The sequence below is a fragment of the Hylobates moloch genome, unplaced genomic scaffold (assembly GCF_009828535.3).
Source record: "Hylobates moloch isolate HMO894 unplaced genomic scaffold, HMol_V3 SCAFFOLD_8, whole genome shotgun sequence".
Lineage (NCBI taxonomy): Eukaryota > Metazoa > Chordata > Mammalia > Primates > Hylobatidae > Hylobates > Hylobates moloch.
The window spans coordinates 96,103,716-96,122,574 of NW_026652283.1; the positions used below are offsets into that span (position 1 = coordinate 96,103,716).

Sequence of the window (18,859 nt, forward strand, 5' to 3'; positions counted from 1 at the left end):
GGCCTGCTGAGGGGGAGGGGGAGGGGGGAGGGATAGCATTAGGAGATATACCTAATGTAAATGACAAGTTAACAGGTACATCACACCAACATGGCACATGTATACATACATAACAAACCTGCACGTTGTGCACATGTACCCTAGAACTTAAAGTATAATAAAAAAATTTAAAAATTAAAAATTAAAAAAATCACTTTAATGTGCAAAACTATTTTTGCAGTGTTCCCTCCATCTTCTGCTTCCCAATACCTGTGACAAGTCTTGACCACAAATACAGAAAGAGAAGTGTCAAAATAGGAAAGTCCAAATGAACAAATTAAACTGGAAAATTATATGATAAAATATTATTTATTTCCAAAAACTAAATCTGCTTTACACGATAAAGTGTTAAACAATAACAAAAACTTGACAAGTCATATATATCCCAATAGATTTTGTTTCATATGAATTAAAATTTAAACAATTATTAGATGCCTTTTTTTTTTTTTTTGGATACAAGGCCTTGCTCTGTTGCCCAGGCTGGAGGGCAGCGGTGTGAACACAATTCAGCACAGCCTTGAGCTCCTGGACTCAAGGGATCCTTCCACCTCGGCTGCCCAAATAGGTGGGACCACAGGCGTGCACCACCATGCCTGGCTAATTTTTCAAATTTTTAGTAGAGATGGGTCTCACCATGTTGCCCGGGCTGGTCTTGAACTCCGGGACTGAAGCAATCCTCCCACCTCAGCCTCCCAAAGTGCTGGGATTACAGGCGTGAGCCACTGAGCCCAGCCTTGAAGTCTTTGTAACAATTGTAGAATATGAAACTAAAATCTAAAAATTAGGAAAATCTCAGAGAATACATTTTTTAAAAACACTGTTACATCCTCCACATCCAAAAGGCTTTATGTAAAACACTTGTCTTTGTGATTCACACAAAAAGCGGATGCCAATTCCTTAAGTGAACTGATGTGACAGGAGAAACTCAATGCTAGTATAGCCGTGAGTAAGAACGCTGATCTAATTCATGTCTTTATTAATTCCTTCTCATTTCAACTTTGTGAAAGAAGGAAAGAAGAAAGAGGGGAGAGAAGGCTAGGCATGCCTACCCTTTTCCGTAGTATCTAACCCAGTGCCAGGAACAACAAAACACAAGTCATTTATAAGTGCTCAAAATCCTTAAAGTCATAATAAGAAAGAAAACTAATTTCCTAACATATATATGAGGAAACACATAAAGATACACTATACATTACAGTACAATCCATAAACAGGTTGAGAGAAACTGCCGGGTTTTAAAAGTGGCTCAATTTATCAGTGGGGTGACCTAGGCAAGTTACTTTACCTCTCTGTGCCTCAATTTCCTCATCTCTAAAATAGGATAAAGGTATCTTCATCACAAGGTTGTTGTGACCATTTAAGATTCTTAGAAAAATTTCTACTGCCTCTAGAGTAATAACTATGTACATAAGTACACAATAACTATTAGCTGTCATTATTATTATAGAGTAGAAATAAATGGCTTAATTGAAGAAATTTTCATTGAGAAATAGTTCCAAAATTAATGTGCCAAGTCATTTATATCAACGGCTAAAGTTTTGTTTAGATTCAAGCAGTTAAGGAAGTGTAATGTGATTTAGAACACAGTTCTGGGGGCCAGGCATGGTGGCTCACGCCTGTAATCCCAGCACTTTGGGAGGCCAAGGCAGGAGGATCACAAGGTCAAGAGATGGAGACCATCCTGACCGACATGGTGAAACCCCATCTCTCCTAAAAATACAAAAATTAGCTGGGCGTGGTGGTGCATGCCTGTAGTCCCAGCTACTTGGGAGGCTGAGGCAGGAGAATGGCGTGTACCCACCCAGGAGGCGGAGCTTGCAGTGAGCCGAGATCGCGCCACTGCACTCCAGCCTGGGCGAAAGAGCAAGACTCCGTCTCAAAAAAAAAAAAAAAAAGAATACAGTTTTGGGGATGACATATATATGCAGCCGCTTCATCCCTCTCCCACCTGCACCAACCATTCCCCACTTCCATGGAAGCCTAGGCACCTTATCAATCAATTAAGCTCCTATGAATTAAATTCTTAATGCTTAAAGATACACAAAAAGCAAAGCATTATAAGTTCAGCAAAGCAACCACTAATACAAAACTACAGTAAATGCTTTTATTTTAAAGTAAAGCTTTAAAATTCACAATAGTGAATGAGGGTGGGCTGTGGGTCAGAACGAAAGAAGTGGAAGAAGTAAAAATAAAGGAAAATGGATGACAGGAGGAATATGAGACTTCAGAGAGCTGTGAAAAATTAATTCCTGGATATTCTTTCTCCTTGCTACAATTGTTAGGGCTTTTCTCACATATAACATATAACAGTAAATTACTGCAATATTTGAAACACTTAAATCTTCGTAAAATTCACTTTCTGAAACTCTTGCCAGCTCCATTAATTTGTCACTTAAAAAGAAATTCGCAATTTAAAAAAGAAACATACACAAAATAAAGGCATTACATGGTACTGTGATTTATGGGTGATGTTCTTCTCCTGCCAGCAATAATGCCACACATTTGGAAGTTGCTTTTCCAGAGTCAATGAGAGACACCATCCACCTCCCACCACCATCCCTCTCCTTGGTTATTAAGAAAAAAGCTGAGCCAGCCAGGATTCCTAATGATAGTTTTTTCTCCATGAGGCCAGCTGGCACTCGGGGAGCACCCTGCATTCTCCGCTCATCAGCACTTCCACTAAACTCCTGCAGATAAGGAGAAAATCTCCACTTAATTACTCATGGTTAAAACAAAACTAAGTATTTCCCTATTATCTACGCCTACCGCCATACCTCCTCAAGTGTTCTATACCAAGGGTGTGTCCCCAAGCAAGGAGTCTAGCTCCTCTCTTCTCTTACACCCGGTGAAGGCCTCTGGAGAATTATGCCTTTGGTTGGCAATTCTCTGAACTTGTCTGTTCAAGCCAGCACCTCCGCCGAGTGAAACCGAGTAACGTTTTAAAAACGAGCTTAAAGGGGGCCAGGTGTTATGCCCACGCCGTCTGAAGTTAACTGAACAAAGGTAATGATTTAAGACGTTTACAATGCACTAATTATAAATTAATTAAATCCCTTAGTGAGGGTGCGGCACTCAGAAAAAAAAACCTCCAGCTTAATGCCCTCTATTTTTTAGAAAGGAGGGGAGGGGGTCTCTAAAATCAAAAATTTTAATTTCCACGTGCTAAAAAACCTATCAGAATGCTGATTTTGAAAGGAAGATATATGTCTTATATTAGTTACATATAATTGCATAGAAACAAAACTGGAGGCACATAGACTGCTTTAGCGTAAATATAAATACATATGATATCCATATATAAGATTTTTTTTTTAACCACACCCTCCTTGGGTGGCTTCCCAGGCTCTCTCGGGCCAAACAGCGTCACGTCGTCCGGCGGCCCACTGGGTGGGGGTCCGGGCTGTCACCCAGACTCCAGCGGCAGGGAACGCTGCATCGCGGTCGCCCCCCGGCCAGCGGGCGCTCTGAATCCCCCAGGTTACCCCTCCCAGGGCCCGCCCAGCCCTGCCCTGCCCAGCAGCCTCGCAGGCCGCGGCCCGGCCTCTCCACGACCCCGGCGCCGCCCGCCCGACCCTAGCGGGCGGCGGCGTGGGGACCCAGCCCGGTAGGGGTAGGGCGGGGCGGCTGGGCAGACGCGGGTCCCAGACTCACCATGGCCGAAGAGCCGCGAGCGAGCCCACAGCCTGAAGTCACACGGCGCCGGCGACGCCCGTTGTCCTGGTGACGCCAGCCAAGCGCCCCGCCCCGTCCCCAAGGTGGGCTCGGAGGCGGCCATTGGTGGCCGGCGAGCACGTGACCCGCAGGGGCGGTGCCCTTTGGACCGCCCACCCCTCGCCCCCGGCCCTGGAACTGGGCCTCTTTCCCTCTCCCACTTTGTATCTGGTCCATCCTCTCAGCCTGATCACCTTGATGATCCTCACCTGACAGATTACCCAGCCGTGGACTGCCCAGCTGAAAGAGACCATGGATTTTTTTTTTTTTAAAACACGTTATACAGGTAACGCATGATTATTGAAAACATTTTAAATTACCAATAACAAGAATTTAAAAGGATAAAATGACACTCACCCCAGCACCTGAAGTAGCTACTGCTCAGATTCCATTCTATCTGCTTCAAGCTTCCAATGAGTTGTTATAATATACTATATTCTTAAAAATGGTGGCAAACCATAGGTAACTGTTTTATAATCTACTTTTTTAGATTAAAAATGATTATCTTGGGGCCAGGAGAGGTGGCTCACGCCTGTAATCCAAGCACTTTGGGAGGCCGAGGCGGGCGGATCACGAGGTCAGGAGATCAAGACCATCCTGGCTAACACGATGAAACCCCATATCTACTGAAAATACAAAAAAATAGCCAGGTGTGGTTGGGGAGGCCTGTAGTCCCAGCTACTCGGGAGGCTGAGGCAGGAGAATGGCGTGAACCCGGGAGGTGGAACTTACAGTGAGCTGAGATCACACCACTGCACTCCAGCCTGGGCGACAGAGCGAGACTCCGTCTCAAAAAAAAAAAATTATTATCTTTGCATGCCACTTAATGGAATAGCATTCTATGCATGCTGTCTAATTCATTAAATCAACTGGCAATTTGTTGAAAGTTTTTAATATGGTTGAAGGGAACTCTAGATATCCTGAAATCCAGCCCATTAACTCTATGAAGAAGGACCCAGTGCGATGGGACACTTGTAATCCCAGCACTTTGGGAGGCTGAAGCAGGAGGATTGCTTGAGGCCAGGAGTTAGAGACCAGCCTGGGCAACATAGCAAGACCCTGACGTGAAAGAAAGAAAGAAAGAAAGAAAGAGAGAAAGAGAGAAAGAAGGAAGGAAGGAAGGAAGGAAGAAAGAAGGAAAGAAAGAAAGAGAGAGAGAGAGAGAGAGAAAGGCCGGGTGTGGTGGCTCATGCCTGTAATCCCAGCACTTTGGGAGGCCGAGGTGCGTGGATCATGAGGTCAGGAGATCGAGACTATCCTGGCTAACATGGTGAAACCCTGTCTCTACTAAAAATACAAAAAATTAGCCGGGCATGGTGGCAGGTGCCTGTAGTCCCAGCTACTTGGGAGGCTGAGCCAGGAGAATGGCGTGAACCCAGGAGGTGAAGCTTGCAATGAGCCAAGATCGTGCCACTACACTCCAGCCTGGGCAGCGACAGAGTGAGACTCTGTCTCAAAAAAAAAAAAAGAAAAGAAAGAAAGAGAGAGAGGGAGAGAGGGAAGGAAGGAAGGAAGGAGTTTTGGTGTGTTAGAAACAGAAAAAAAATGACAAAATAAAAACAACAACAAAACAATAAAGTTACAAAAAAGAGAAAAAGAATTTTAAAATGTAAAAAAAAATCTGTGAGGAAGAATCATATTCAACAGCTGACCTGACATCTCCCCCGGAGTGCCTAATAGACATCACAACGTAATATGGCCCAAATTAACCTCTTGATCCAAGTTTGTTACTCCCCAGTCTTCTCAAAGCAAAAGTCCCTACTATCCTCTTGATTGTTAAGACAAAAACCTGGGAATTGTCCCTGATTCCGCTGTTTCCTCACACCTCACTTCCAGTCCATTATCACATATTCTTGACTCCACCTTAAATTCTCAATCTATCCACTCTACAACATCTCCACCTCACAACCACTATTGTCTCACCCAAATTCATCTCCATATGTGCTATGATTTGAATGTCTGTGTCCCCTCCAGACTTTATGTGAAAACATATAAAATGTGACAGTTTTAGGAAGAAGACCTCAAGGAGGGGAGTAGGCCATGAGAGCTCTGTCCTCATGAATGGGATTAATGCCCTTATAAGAGAGCTTGAGGGAGGGAATTCAGCCCCGTTTTGCCTTTTCATCCCTTCTGCCATGTGAGGACACAGCAATCCTCCAGAGGATGCAGCAACGAGACACCATCTTGGAAGCAGCGCAGCCCTCACCAGGCACCAAACCGGCCAGCACATTGATCTTAGACTTCCCAGCCTCCAGAACTGTGAAGAATAAATTTCTATTGTTTATAAATTACACAGTCCTGTGGTATTTTGTTATAGCAGCACAAGTGGACTATGACCCCATGTCTTCCCTCCTGCACCCTACACAACAGCAGCATTTTCAGTGGCTTCTCATAGCACTTAAAAAAAATACAGGCCGGGCAAGGTGGCTCACGCCTGTAATCCCAGCACTTTGGGAGGCCGAGGTGGGAGGATCACCTGAGGTCAGAAGTTTGAGACCAGCCTGGCCGACATGGTGAAACCCCGTCTCTACTAGAAACACAAAAATTAGCCAGGTGTGGTGGCGGGCGCCTGTAGTCCCAGCTACTTGGGAGGCTGAGGCAGAAGAATCGCTTGAACATGGGAGGCAGAGGTTGCAGTGAGCAGAGATCACGCCACTGCACTCCAGCCTGGGCAACAGAGCAAGACTCTCTGTCCAAAAAAAAAAGAAAAAATGGTCTACCAGAATGGTACACAATGGAGGCCTTGCCCACTGCACCAACTCCATCTCCTGTCACTCTTCCCTCATTCACGCCACACTAGCCGCACTTCTATTTCCTGAGGTTCCTCAAACATGTCAAATACTTTTGTACTTAAAAGCCTCAATAATATCTGCTTCCTTTTTATGGAATATTCTTCCTGCAGAACTTCATGTAGGCCCTTCCTTCATTTGATACAGGTCAGTTATCTCCTCAACTGTCATCTTCGCAAAAGCCGTTACTGACCTAAAATAGCTCATTCCGGTCACTCTCACTTCGGTCAGCCTCTCTCATTTAACTCTGTCTTGTTCTCAAAGTACTTAGCCCCCCTCAAAATTATCTTTTATACCTTTCTGTTTATTAATTACTTCCTGTCTCCCCGCTCTGGAATTCAAGATATCTATCTTGTTCCATTGTGTATTCCTAGTGTTTAGAACAGTTCCTGGCTTATAGTAGATGTTCAATAAATACCGATGATTGAATGAATGAACATCTATGCTGGGACTGTATGGTCAGTTTGAAGATCTGAATAAAAATGTGACTTGATAGAGTAGGGAGTATAATAGAAAATAAATACTGTAATTACTGACAGCCTTTATTTTTACCTTTTTATTATGAGATATAAATACAAGTAATAGAATACAAATGTACATTTTGTTAAAGTGAACACTTATATAAACACCACCCAGTTCAAGAAATAGAACATAACCAGGAACCCAGATGATCCTCATGTCTACTCTCCTAATGTGAATTCCCCCTTCAACTTTTCCCCTATAGGTGATCACTGTTGTGAAATTTATGGAAGTCATTTTTTTGCATTTCCTTATTCATTTGTTTTATTTTTGTTTTTTTGGAGAGGGATGTCTGGCTATGTTGCCCAGGTTGGCCTCGAGCTCCTGGGCTCAAGTGATCCTTCACTTCAGCCTTCTCAGTAGCTGAGACTACAGGTGCATGCCACTGTGCCTAGTACTTTCTTGTAGTTCTCTATAAGTGTTTGTACTACATTTTTATAGCTATAAAGTATCTCACTGAATGCACACAAGAATATATTTATCCCTTCTACTGTTGATAGGCATTTGGATCATTTCCCATTTAGGACTCTTATGAATGATGAAGCTATGAGCATTCTCCTAGTGTACATGGACACATTTCTCTAGACGACAGTCTCTCAATCTTAGCACTTTTAGCATGTAGGGCCAGATAAATCTTTGTTGCTGGAGGCTGGAGGGAGAGGGTAGTCCTGTGTATTGTAAGATGTTTCACAACATCCATGATCTCTACCCACTAGATGCTAATGGCGCACCCCAGTTGTGAAAATCAAAAAATGTCTCCAGGCATTTCCAAATGTCCACAGAGCGGCAAAATTGCCCCATTTGAGAACCACAGGTCTGGAATGTCAACAAAGAGTAGAGTTGTTGGTTTACAGATTTACTACATAAATCTGAAGAAATTTGTGTTTCCAAATTGTTTTCTAAAGTAGTTATAACAGAAGTGACACCACAGAATTAGCGGAATAGGGAGCTCCAAGAATTGGTCCCTCTACTGAAGCAACCATTAAGTGGGGAAAAATGGACAGAATCGACATTTCAGACTCTGGAGTCTAATAAAACATTTAGGTCAACCAGGGAGTGCTTAATAAAGAGGCAGCTGAATTTTGATAGGAAAGAATTATGGGGGATTTTGCTTGCCCACCTAGCACCCCCTACTCCCCAGCCTGGTGGTAGTCTTATGGATGGTGGCTTGTGTTCTGATGCAGCTTGCTGGTCCCAGGCTCAGCAATATGACCTTGTTCTCAAAACATTTTGGTTATGCATTTGACCGGTTTCTGCATTCTCTAAGGCAGCAGTTCCCAACCTTTTTGGCACCAAGGACCAGTTTTGTGGACAATTTTTCCATGAACTGGGATGGGGGATGGTTTCAGGATGATCCAAGCACATTACATTTACCGTGTATTTTGTTTCTATTATCATTACATTGTAATATATAAAAAATTAATTATACAACTCACCGTGATGTAGAATCAGTGGAAGCCCTGAGCTTGTTTTCCTGCAACTAGACAGTCCCATCTGGGGGTGATGGGAGGCAGTGACAGATCATCAGGCATTAGATTCTCATAAGGAATGCACAACTGAGATCTCTTACATGTGCAGTTCACAGTAGGGTTTGTGGTCCTGTGAGAATCTAATCCTGCCATTGATCTGACAGGAAGCAGGACTCAGGTGGTAATGCGAGCAATGCGGAAAGGCTGTAAATACAGATGAAGTTTCACTCAATACCGCTCATCTCCTGCTATGCAGCCCAAGCCCAGTTCCTAACAGGCCACTGACCAGTATTGGTCCATAGCCTTGGGGTTGGGGACCCCTGCTGTAAGAGACTGACCTGGAAGTTGACCCTTAATTTTACCTCCTCGGGTTGGAGGGCTTCCTGCACAGGATCTGATGGAAATATTTAAAGACATACACTATCCACCACTGCCTGGGGCAAGAAATGGAGGATGAGGCAAGCAACAGACAGACCCAAAAGGCTGTGAATGAGGAGGAAGATTCTTGGGGGAATAAGAGCTTTGGAGGGCTACAGCATATACTGGGGAATCTGGAGTATAGTATACATGCACAGGCCCAGATGCATGATCAGAAAAGGCTTAAGAGGATCCTAGACTTACACTTGTGGCTGATCTTTGGACTCCACACAAGCAAGAAATGAAGGCTAAGGTAGGGTTGCCATCAGCTTGGCTTAGCATTGAAGGAGTGTCCTAGCTTAGACCCAGAATGCAAAGACCAGAGGCACGGTCTTGTGGTTTTGTGGGTGTTTTCCTTTTTCATTTTTTTCTGTCTCTAGGTATTTAAGGAAATCTCTTTCAGGTCACTAGTCGACTGCTAAGATAACAAAACAGAGACTTCAATGAGCACACTTGACAAGGAATACAGTCTTTGCGAAAACAATTTGGAAACTCATTAAACAGGTGGATGGCTGCAGCCCTCAATAATGAAAATTAAAGCCTTGGGTAGAGTCTTATTTCCAGAGTTCCACATTATACCATTCAAAATGTCCAGTTCTCAGCAAAATAATTACAAGGCATGCAAAGAAACAGGAAAGGTATGGCCCACTCACAAGGGAAAAAAAATAAATTCACAGAAACCATCTGTAAGGTACACGGATGTGCTTTAGTCAAGGAATAGGCTGAGGCAGACATCCAGGCCTGCATGACACAGCAGGATTGGTGCATAGGCGCACACCTCCACTTGTTATATAACCTGTTTGTGTTAAGTTCATACTTGGCTCAAAGCCTGTAGAAGGTATAACTGCCCTGCTGACAGTGTGCACAGGGCTCTCAGGCATGGCTTGACATGGTGCTGGTGCCCAGAGAAAGACAGAGGGAGAACCAGAGCTGTCCGTCTTGCAGACGAGCCATGGCATGGCTCATGCTGGTGCCCAGAGAGAGAAAGAATTAAGCTGCTGACCCTGAAAGCAAGGCAGAGCTGGCCGTGCCCCTACAGGCATGGGGGTGGCAGGAGCCACAGAGCCAGAGCAGACAGCTGAGATAAAGACAGACAGTGTGAGAAAGCTGGTGTAAGTAAGCTGCTGATGAGAAAGCTGTTGATGAAAGCTGCTGCTGAATAAAACAATATTCACCTGCCTACAGCCCCCTGAGTGTTCTTTCAGCTAAATGCCCATCCACCCGCTCCCCTCAGACCTCAGCATGGGCCAGAACCTGACCCTGAGTGGACATTTGGCATAGTCGTGGACCTAACACCATCCCTATAAAATCCCAGACATTAAACTTACTAAAGAGAGACTTAAATCCACTATCTTAAATATGCTCAAATAACTAAAGAAAATCCTGAACAAAAGAACAACAGGAAACCAAGAAAACAACATATGAACAAATAGAGAATAGCAATAAAGAGGTAGAAATTATAAAAAGGAACCAAATAGAAATTCTGAAGCTGAAAACTGCAATAGCTGAAAAAAAGTTTCACCATGGGGGTTTAGCAAGAGATTGAGCAAGCCGAAGAAAATCAGTGAACAATTGAAGTTATTCATCTGAAGACTAGAAAGAAGAATGAGAACATGATAGATAGGAGACAGGACTAATGTGCATCTCCCACTTGGACAGACTGAACAGCATGTGGAGGTTCACACTGTGTACTTTTGCTCCAAGAACCACAGCAGGAATGTGCCAGGAAGACCGAAAGAGTTCACAGATCCTGTGGAAGAAGCGGCTCGTGGCTGCAAACTGTGTGAGACAGCTAAAAACCTGAGTTCCCAAAGTATGAGAGGGGAAAACCTGCCTTGGAACACACATCCCCACTGGGGAATCTGCAAATCCAGATCGCAGGAGAATAATTTAACCTTACCTAGAGTTGGAATGGATTTAGGGAGCCGAGCAAAATATTAAAATACAAGAAGCGATGAGAAGAGCCCTGTAGGTACTCCCAGTCCCCAGCTCAAGCCTAGGTAAGCCATCCCTGACTCTACCTCACAGGGGTCCTTGGGGAAGGCATGCAGCAGAACTAGGTAGGGGTCACTAGGTAGGGTGAAAGAAGCTTCCAACTAAATTTTGTAATTTTTTTTCTTTTTGAGATGGAGTCTTGCTTTGTTGCCCAGGCTGGAGTGCAGTGGCGTGATCTCACCTCACTGCAACCTCTGCCTCCTGGGTTCAAGTGATATCCTGCCTCAGCCTCCTGAGTAGCTTGGATTACAGGCATGTGCCACCACACCTGGCTAATTTTTATATTTTTAGTAGAGACAGGGTTTCACCATTTTGGCCAGGCTGGCCTTGAACTCCTGATCTCAGGTGATACACCCACATTGGCCTCCCAAAGTGCTGGGATTACAGGCATGAGCCACCATGCCCAGTACTGAAATTTGTAATAATTTTGACTGAGCACAAATTTTCCTGAGCAGAATCTGGGGGGCAAATGGGAATTGCTGCAGGAGCCACAGCCAATTGTGTGGACAGGTGGGGAAGGGCAAGGCCTGAAAGCCGTACTTACTTTCTCAGCAGTGAGGCTCGTAGTTTGGGGCAGGGTCTGAGCCCCATGCTCATGCGTGGGGATCCTAGATATAAACTCAGCACCGTTGGCAGGGCACAGCAGGAGTGAGACCGGCCTTGCTGGCTACATGGGATTTGGGTGAGGCCTGTCACTGCTGGCTTTCCCTCACTTCCCTGGTGACCTGTGTTATGCAACAGGGGCAACCATATTCCCCCTTGGAACGTTAACTCCATTAGCCTGAGAACCATTAGCCATCTCCCACAGTGGCTGGAACAAGCCCTGCCCAAGGAGAAACTGAGCTCAAACCCACCTAACCCTGCCCCCACCTGATGTTTTTTCTCTACCCACCCTGGTTGCTGAACACAAAAGACACAAATTCTTGGGAGCTTTATGTCCCCGCCCATCACCTGAGAAACCCAAATATTTATCCTGGCCAATTTAGGGCACGCTTATAATTCCCCTTCTACTACTGCAGCTGGTGCTCTCTTGCCACCTCCTGGCTGGAGGTCAACCAACTCAAGCCATTACAGAACTCATGACAGAATAACCCTGCTCCAAGGAAAGCTAAAACAACAGCTAGTTCCACTGCCTGCAATATCCTGGCCTACCAGAGGTCCTGAGTCTGTCCATATGACACCTTCACTGCTGGAATAACCAGCATTCAACAAAACCAGCACACTAAACAAAACTACAACCAAGGACTATTACAGAGTTTACTTCACTCCCCTGCCACCTCCAATAGAGCAGGTGCTGGTATCTACGGTAGGGAGACCTGAAAATGGATAACATCACGGGACTCTTTGCAGGCATTCTCCAGCACCAGCCCAGAGCCTGGTAGCCTCACCAGGTGGCTAAACCCAAAAGAGCAATAACAATCACTGCAGTCCAACTCTCAGGAAGCCCAATCCCTAGGGGAAGGGAGAGAGCACCACATCAAGGGATCACCCTGTGGGACAAAAGAATCTGAACAGCAGCCCTTGAGTTCCAGATCTTTCCACTGAAATAGTCTGCCCAAATAAGAAGGAACCAGGGAAGTAATTCTGGTAATATAACAAAACAAGGTTGTATAACACGACCGAAAGATCACAGTAGCTCCCCAGCAATGGATTCAAACCAAGAAGAAATCTCTGAATTGCCAGATAAAGATTTCAGAAGATTGATTATTCAGCTACTCAGGGAGATACCAGAGAAAGTTAAAAAATAACTTAAAGCAATAAAATGAAAATACAGGATATGGATGACAAATTTTCCAGAGAAATAAATATCATAAAGAAAAAACAATCACAGCTTCTGGAAATGAAAGACACACTTAGAGAAATACAAAATACACTGAAAAGTTTCAATAATAGACTAGAATATGTAGAAGAAAGAACTTCAGAGCTTGAAGCCAAGGTTTTTGAATTAACACAATCAGACAAAGACAAAGAAAAAAGAATTTTAAAATATTGAACAAAGAGTCCAAGAAAGTTAAGATTATGTTAAATGACTGATACAGTTTGGCTCTATGTCCCCACCCAAAGCTCATCTTGAATTGTACTCCCATAATTCCCACATGTTGTGGGGGGGACCCGGTGGGAGATAATTTGAATCATGGGGGTGGTTTCTCCCATACTGTTCTCTCATGGTAGTGAAGAAGTCTCACAAGCTCTGATGGCTTTATCAGGGGTTTCTGCTTTTGCGTCTTCCTCATTTTCTCTTGCAGCTGCCATGTAAGAGGTGCCTTTCACCTCCAGCCATGATTCCAAGGCCTCCCCAGTCATGTGGAACTGTAAGTCCAATTAAACCTCTTTTTCTTCCCAGTCTTGGGTATGCCGTTATTAGCTGCATTAAAATGGACTAATACAGTACATTGGTACCAGGAATGGGGTGTTGTGAAAAGATACCCAAAAATGTGGCTGGGTATCAGGCAGAGGCTGGAACAGTTGAAGGGCTCAGAAGAAAAGAGGAAAATGTGGGAAATTTTGGAACTTCCTAGAGACGTGTTGAATGGCTTTGACAAAAATGCTGATAGTGATAATGAACAATAGGATACAGGCTGAGGTGGTCTCAGATGGAAATGAGGAACTTCTTGGGAACTGGAGCAAAGGTGATAATTGTTATGTTTTAGCAAAGAGGCTGATGGCATTTTGCCCCTGACCTAGAGATTTGTGTAACTTGGAACTTGAAAGAGATGATTTAAGGTACCTGCTGGAAGAAACTTCTAAGCAGCAAAGCATTCAAGAGGTGACTCGGGTGCTGTTAAAAGCATTGCATTTTAAAAGGGAAACAGAGCATAAAAGTTCAGAAAATTTGCAGCCTGACAATGCAGTAGAAAAGAAAAACCCATTTTCTGAGGAGAAATTCAAGCTGGCTGCAGAAATTTGCATAAATAACAAGGAGCCAAATGTTAATCCCCAAGGCAATGGGGAAAATGTCTCCAGGGCATGCCATAGGTCTTCACAGCAGCCCCTCCCATCACCAACCCAGAAGCCTAGGAGGAAAAAATGGTTTAGTGGGCTGGGCCCAGAGTCCCCACGCTGTGTGCAGCCTAGGGACTTGGTGCCCTGTGTCCCAGCTGCTCCAACTGTAGCTAAAAGGGGCCAAGGTACAGCTTGGCCCATGGTTTCAGAGGTTGCAAGTCCCAAACCTTGGCAGCTTCCATGTGGTGTTGAGCCTGCAGGTGCACAGAAGTCAAGAATTGAGGTTTAGGAACCTCCACCTAGATTTCAGAAAATTTATGGAAACACCTGGATGCCCAGGCAAAAGTTTGCTGCAGGGGTGGGGCCCTCATGGAGAACCTCTGCTAGGGCAGTGCAGAAGGGAAATGTGGGGTCAGAGCCCCGACACGGAGTCCCTACTTGGGCACCCACCTGGTGGAGCTGTGAGAAGAGGGCCACCATCTTCCAGACCCCAGAATGGTAGACCCACTGACAGCTTACACCGTGTGCCTGGAAAAGCTGCAGACACTCAATGCCAGCCTGTGAAAGCAGCCAGGAAGGGGGCTATACCCTGCAAAGCCACAGGGGTGGAGCTGCCCTAGACTACGGGAAACTACCTCTTGCATCAGCATGACCTGGATGTGAGAAATAGAGTTAAAGGAGATCATTTTGGAGCTTTAGAATTGGACTGCCCCTCTGGATTTCAGACTTGCATGGGCCCTGTAAACCCTTTCTTTTGGCCAATTTCTCCCATTTGGAGCAGCTGTATTTACCTAATATGTGTACCCACATTGTATCTAGGAAGTAACTAGCTTGCTTTTGATTTTACAGGCTCATATGCAGAAGGGACTTGCCTTGTCTCACATGAGACTTTGTAATGTGGACTTTTGGGTTAATGCTGAAATGAGTTAAGACTTTGGGGGACTGTTGGGAAGGCACGATTGGTTTTGAAATGTGAGGACATGAGATTTGGAGGGGTTTGGGGTGGAATGATATGGTTTGGCTCTGTATCCCCACCCAAATCTCATCTTGAATTGTACTCCCATGATTCCCACATGCTGTGGGAGAAACGTGATGGGAGATAATTTGAAACATGGGGGAGGTTCCACTATACTGTTCTCTCATGGCAGTAAATAAGTCTCACAAGATCTGATGGTTTTATCAGGGGTTTCTGCTTTTGCATCTTCCTCATTTTTTCTTGCTGCCACCATGCGAGAAGTGCCTTTCACCTCCAGCCATGATTCTGAGGCCTCCCCAGCCATGTGGAACTGTAAGTCCATTAAACCTCTTTTTCTTCCCAGTCTTGGTTATGTCTTTATCAGCAGCATGAAAATGGACAAATACAATGACCAAGCCTAAGAATAATTGATGTTCCTGAGGAATAAGAGAAATCTACAAATTTGAAAAACAAATTTGAGGAAATAATCAAGGAAAACTTCCCTGGCCTTGCTAGAGATCTAGACATCCAAATACAAGAAGTGCAAAGTACATCTGGGAAATTCATGACAAAAAGATCATCACCTGGGCACATAGTCATCAGGTTATCTAAAGTCAAGATAGAGGAAAGAATCTTAAGAACTGTGAGGCAAAAGCATCAGGTAACCTATAAAGGAAAACCTATCAGATTAACAGCAGATTTCTCAGCAGAAACCCAACAAGCCAAAAGGGAGTGGAGTCCTATCTTTAGCTTCCTCAAACAAAATAATTATCAGCTGAGAATTTTGGATACAAAATGAAGGAGAGATAAAGTCTTTTTCAGACAAATGCTGAGAGAATGCTCTAATACCAAGCCAGCACTACAAGAAATGCTAAAAGGAATTCTAGATCTTGAAGCAAAAATCTCAAAATGCACCAAAATATAACTGCCTTGAAGCATAAATCTCACAGAGTATATAAAACAATAACACAATGAAAAAAAAAGCAAGGTATAACACAATGAAAAAAGAAACAAGATATCTAGCACAACAGATGAAACAGTACTTCACATCTCAATACTAACATTGAATGTCAATGGCCTAAATGTTCCACTCAAAAGATACAGAATGACAGAATGGATAAAAATCCACCAACCAAGTATCTGCTGTCTTCAAGAGACTCACCTAACACATAAGGACTCACTCACATAAACTTAAGGTAAAGGGGTAGAAAAAGATATTCCACGTAGATGGAAACCAAAAGAAAGGAGGAGTAGCCATCCTTATATTAGACAAAGCAGACTTTAAAGCAACAACAGTTTTAAAAGATGTAGAGGGACATTTATAATGATAAAAGGATTAGCCCAACAGGAATATATCACAATCTTAAATATATATGCACCTAACTTTGGAGCTCCCAGATTTCTTAAATGATTACTACTAGATCTAAGAAATGAGATAGACAGCAACACAATAATAGTGGGGGGCTTGTAATACTCTACTGACAGCACTACCCTGGTCATCAAGACAGAAAGTCAACAAAGAAACAATGGACTTCAACTATACCTTAGAACAAATGGACTTAACGGATATTTACAGAACATTCTACCTAGCAACTGCAGAATATACATTCTTTTCATCAGCACATGGAACACTCTCCAAGAGAGACCATATGGTAGGCCACAAAACAAGTCTCAATAAATTTAAGAAAATTGAAATGATATCAAGTACCCTCTCAGACCACAGTGGAATAAAATTGGAAATTAACTCCTAAGGAACCCTCAAAACTATACAAATATACAAATTAAATAATCTGCTCCTGAATGATCTTTGGGTCAACAATGGAATCAAGAGGGAAATTAAAACATTCTTTGAATGGAAAGATAATAGTGACACAGCCTATCAAAACCTCTGAAATACAGTAAGAGCAATGCTAAAAGGAAAATTCATAGCATTAAATGCCTATATCAAAAGTCTGAAAGAGGACAAATAGACAATCTAAGGTCACATCTCAAGGAAATAGAGAAAAAAGAACAAATCAAACCCAAATCCAGCAGAAGCAAAGAAATAACAAAGATCAGAGCAGAACTAAATGAAATTGAAACAAACAAACAAAAAAAGAATGAAACAAAAAACTTGTTGTTTGAGAAGGTAAACAAAATTGATGGGCCATTAGCTAAATTAACCCAGAAGAGAGAATATCCAAATGAGCTCAGTTAGAAACGAAATGGGAGATTTTGCAACCAATACCACAGAAATGCAAAAAATCATTAAAGGCTACTATGAACACCTTTACATGCACAGACTAGAAAACCTAGAGGAGGTGGATAAATTCCTGGAAACCTACAATCCTCATAGATTAAACCAGGAGAAATAGAAACTCTTGAACAGACCAATAACAAGTAGTGAGATTGATACAGTAATTTAAAAATTGTCAACAAAAAAAGTCCATGACCAGATGGATCCACAGCTGAATTCTATCAGACATTCAAAGAAGAATTGGTACCAATTCTACTTAAACTATTCAGAAAAACAGAGAAAGAGGGAATCCTCCCTAAATCATTCTATGAAGCCCAGTATCACCCTAATACAAAACCAGGAAAGGACATAACAAAAAAAAGAAAAAGAAAATTACGGACCACTATCTCTGATAAACATAGATGCAAAAATCCTCAACAAAATACTAGCTAACCAAATTCAACAACATATCAGAAAGGTAATACACCATGAGCAAATGGGTTTCTTTTTTCTTTTTTAATTTTATTTATTTTTTTTGAGATGGAGTCTCACTCTGTCTGGAGTGCAGTAGTGCAATCTAAGCTCACTGCAACCTCCACCCCATGGATTCAAGCAAGTCTCCTGCCTCAGCCTCCCTAGTAGCTGAGACTACAGGCACCGTCACCATGCCCGGCTAACTTTTTGTATTTTAGTAGAGACAGGGTTTCACCATGTTGGCCAGGTTGGTCTCAAACTCCTGACCTCAAGCAATCCACCTGCCTTGGCCTTTCAAAGTGCCGGGATTACAGGCGTAAGCCACCATGCCTGGCTTATCAAGTGGGTTTCATCCCAGAGATGAAGGATTGTTTAACATATGCAAGTCAATATTTATGATACATCACATAAACAGAATTAAAAACAAAAATCATACGATCATCTCAATAGATGCAGAAAAAGCATTTGACAAAATCCAGCATCCTTTTACGATTAAAACCCTCAGCAAAATCAACACAGAAGGGACATACCTCAAGGTAATAAAAGCCATCTATGACAAACAGTATACTGAACGGGGAAAAAGTTAAAAGCATTCCCCCTGAGAACTGGAACAAGACAAGGATGCCCACTTTCACCACTTCTACTCAGCATAGTAGTGGAAGTCCTAGCCAGGGCAATCAGACAAGAGAAAGAAATAAAGGGCATCCAAATCAGTAAAGAGGAAGTTAAACTGTTGCTGTTCACTGATTATATGATCCTATACCTAGAAAACCCTAAAGACTCATCCAAAAAGCTCCTAGATCTTTTTGAAACTGTATGAATAACATAAAGTTTCAGAATACAGTATTAGTGTATACAAATTAGTAGCACTGCTATACACCAACAGCAACCAAGCTGAGAATCAAATCAAGAACTCAAACCCCTGTTTTTTGTTTTGTTTTGAGACGGAGTTTCACTCTTGTTGCCCAGGCTGGAATGCAGTGGTGTGATCTTGGCTCACCGCAACCTCTGCCTCCTGGGTTCAAGCGATTCTCCAGCCTCAGCCTCCCGAGTAGCTGGGATCACAGGCATGCACCACCACGCCCGGCAAATTTTGTATTTTTAGTAGAGATGGGGTTTCTCCATGTTGGTAGGGCTGGTCTCGAACTCCCGACCTCAGGTGATCCCTCCTGCCTCGTGCTGGGAAAAGTGCTGGGATTACAGGCTTGAGCCACTGCACCCGGCCAAGAACCCAACTCTTTTACAACAGCTGACAAAAAAGAAAAAAAAAAACTTAGAAATATACCTAACCAAGGAGGTGAAAGATCTCTACAAGGAAAACTATAAAACACTG

The 18,859-nt window shown here is 43.3% G+C and overlaps 1 protein-coding gene and 1 long non-coding RNA gene across 4 annotated transcripts in view; one reads left to right on the plus strand and one right to left on the minus strand.

The window, feature by feature from the left end:
* The window catches only part of FBXL2 (F-box and leucine rich repeat protein 2), a 124,286-nt gene extending 120,522 nt beyond the window's left edge, over positions 1-3,764 (minus strand). For 2 of the 3 annotated variants that reach the window (XM_058442042.1, XM_032162194.2), the window contains exon 1: positions 3,691-3,751. In XM_058442042.1, coding sequence (XP_058298025.1) covers positions 3,691-3,693 — 3 coding nt within the window. In that variant the 5' untranslated portion in view covers positions 3,694-3,751. Of the gene's footprint in view, positions 1-3,690 lie in introns of all 3 variants that reach the window. The other variant, XM_058442041.1, reaches the window with a different exon arrangement.
* Positions 3,765-3,883: 119 nt separating this feature from the next.
* On the plus strand, positions 3,884-6,038 carry LOC131383974 (uncharacterized). The gene is made up of 2 exons (XR_009214402.1): positions 3,884-4,036; positions 5,900-6,038. It is a non-coding gene; the product is annotated as an uncharacterized LOC131383974 (long non-coding RNA).
* Positions 6,039-18,859: the final 12,821 nt, after the last annotated feature.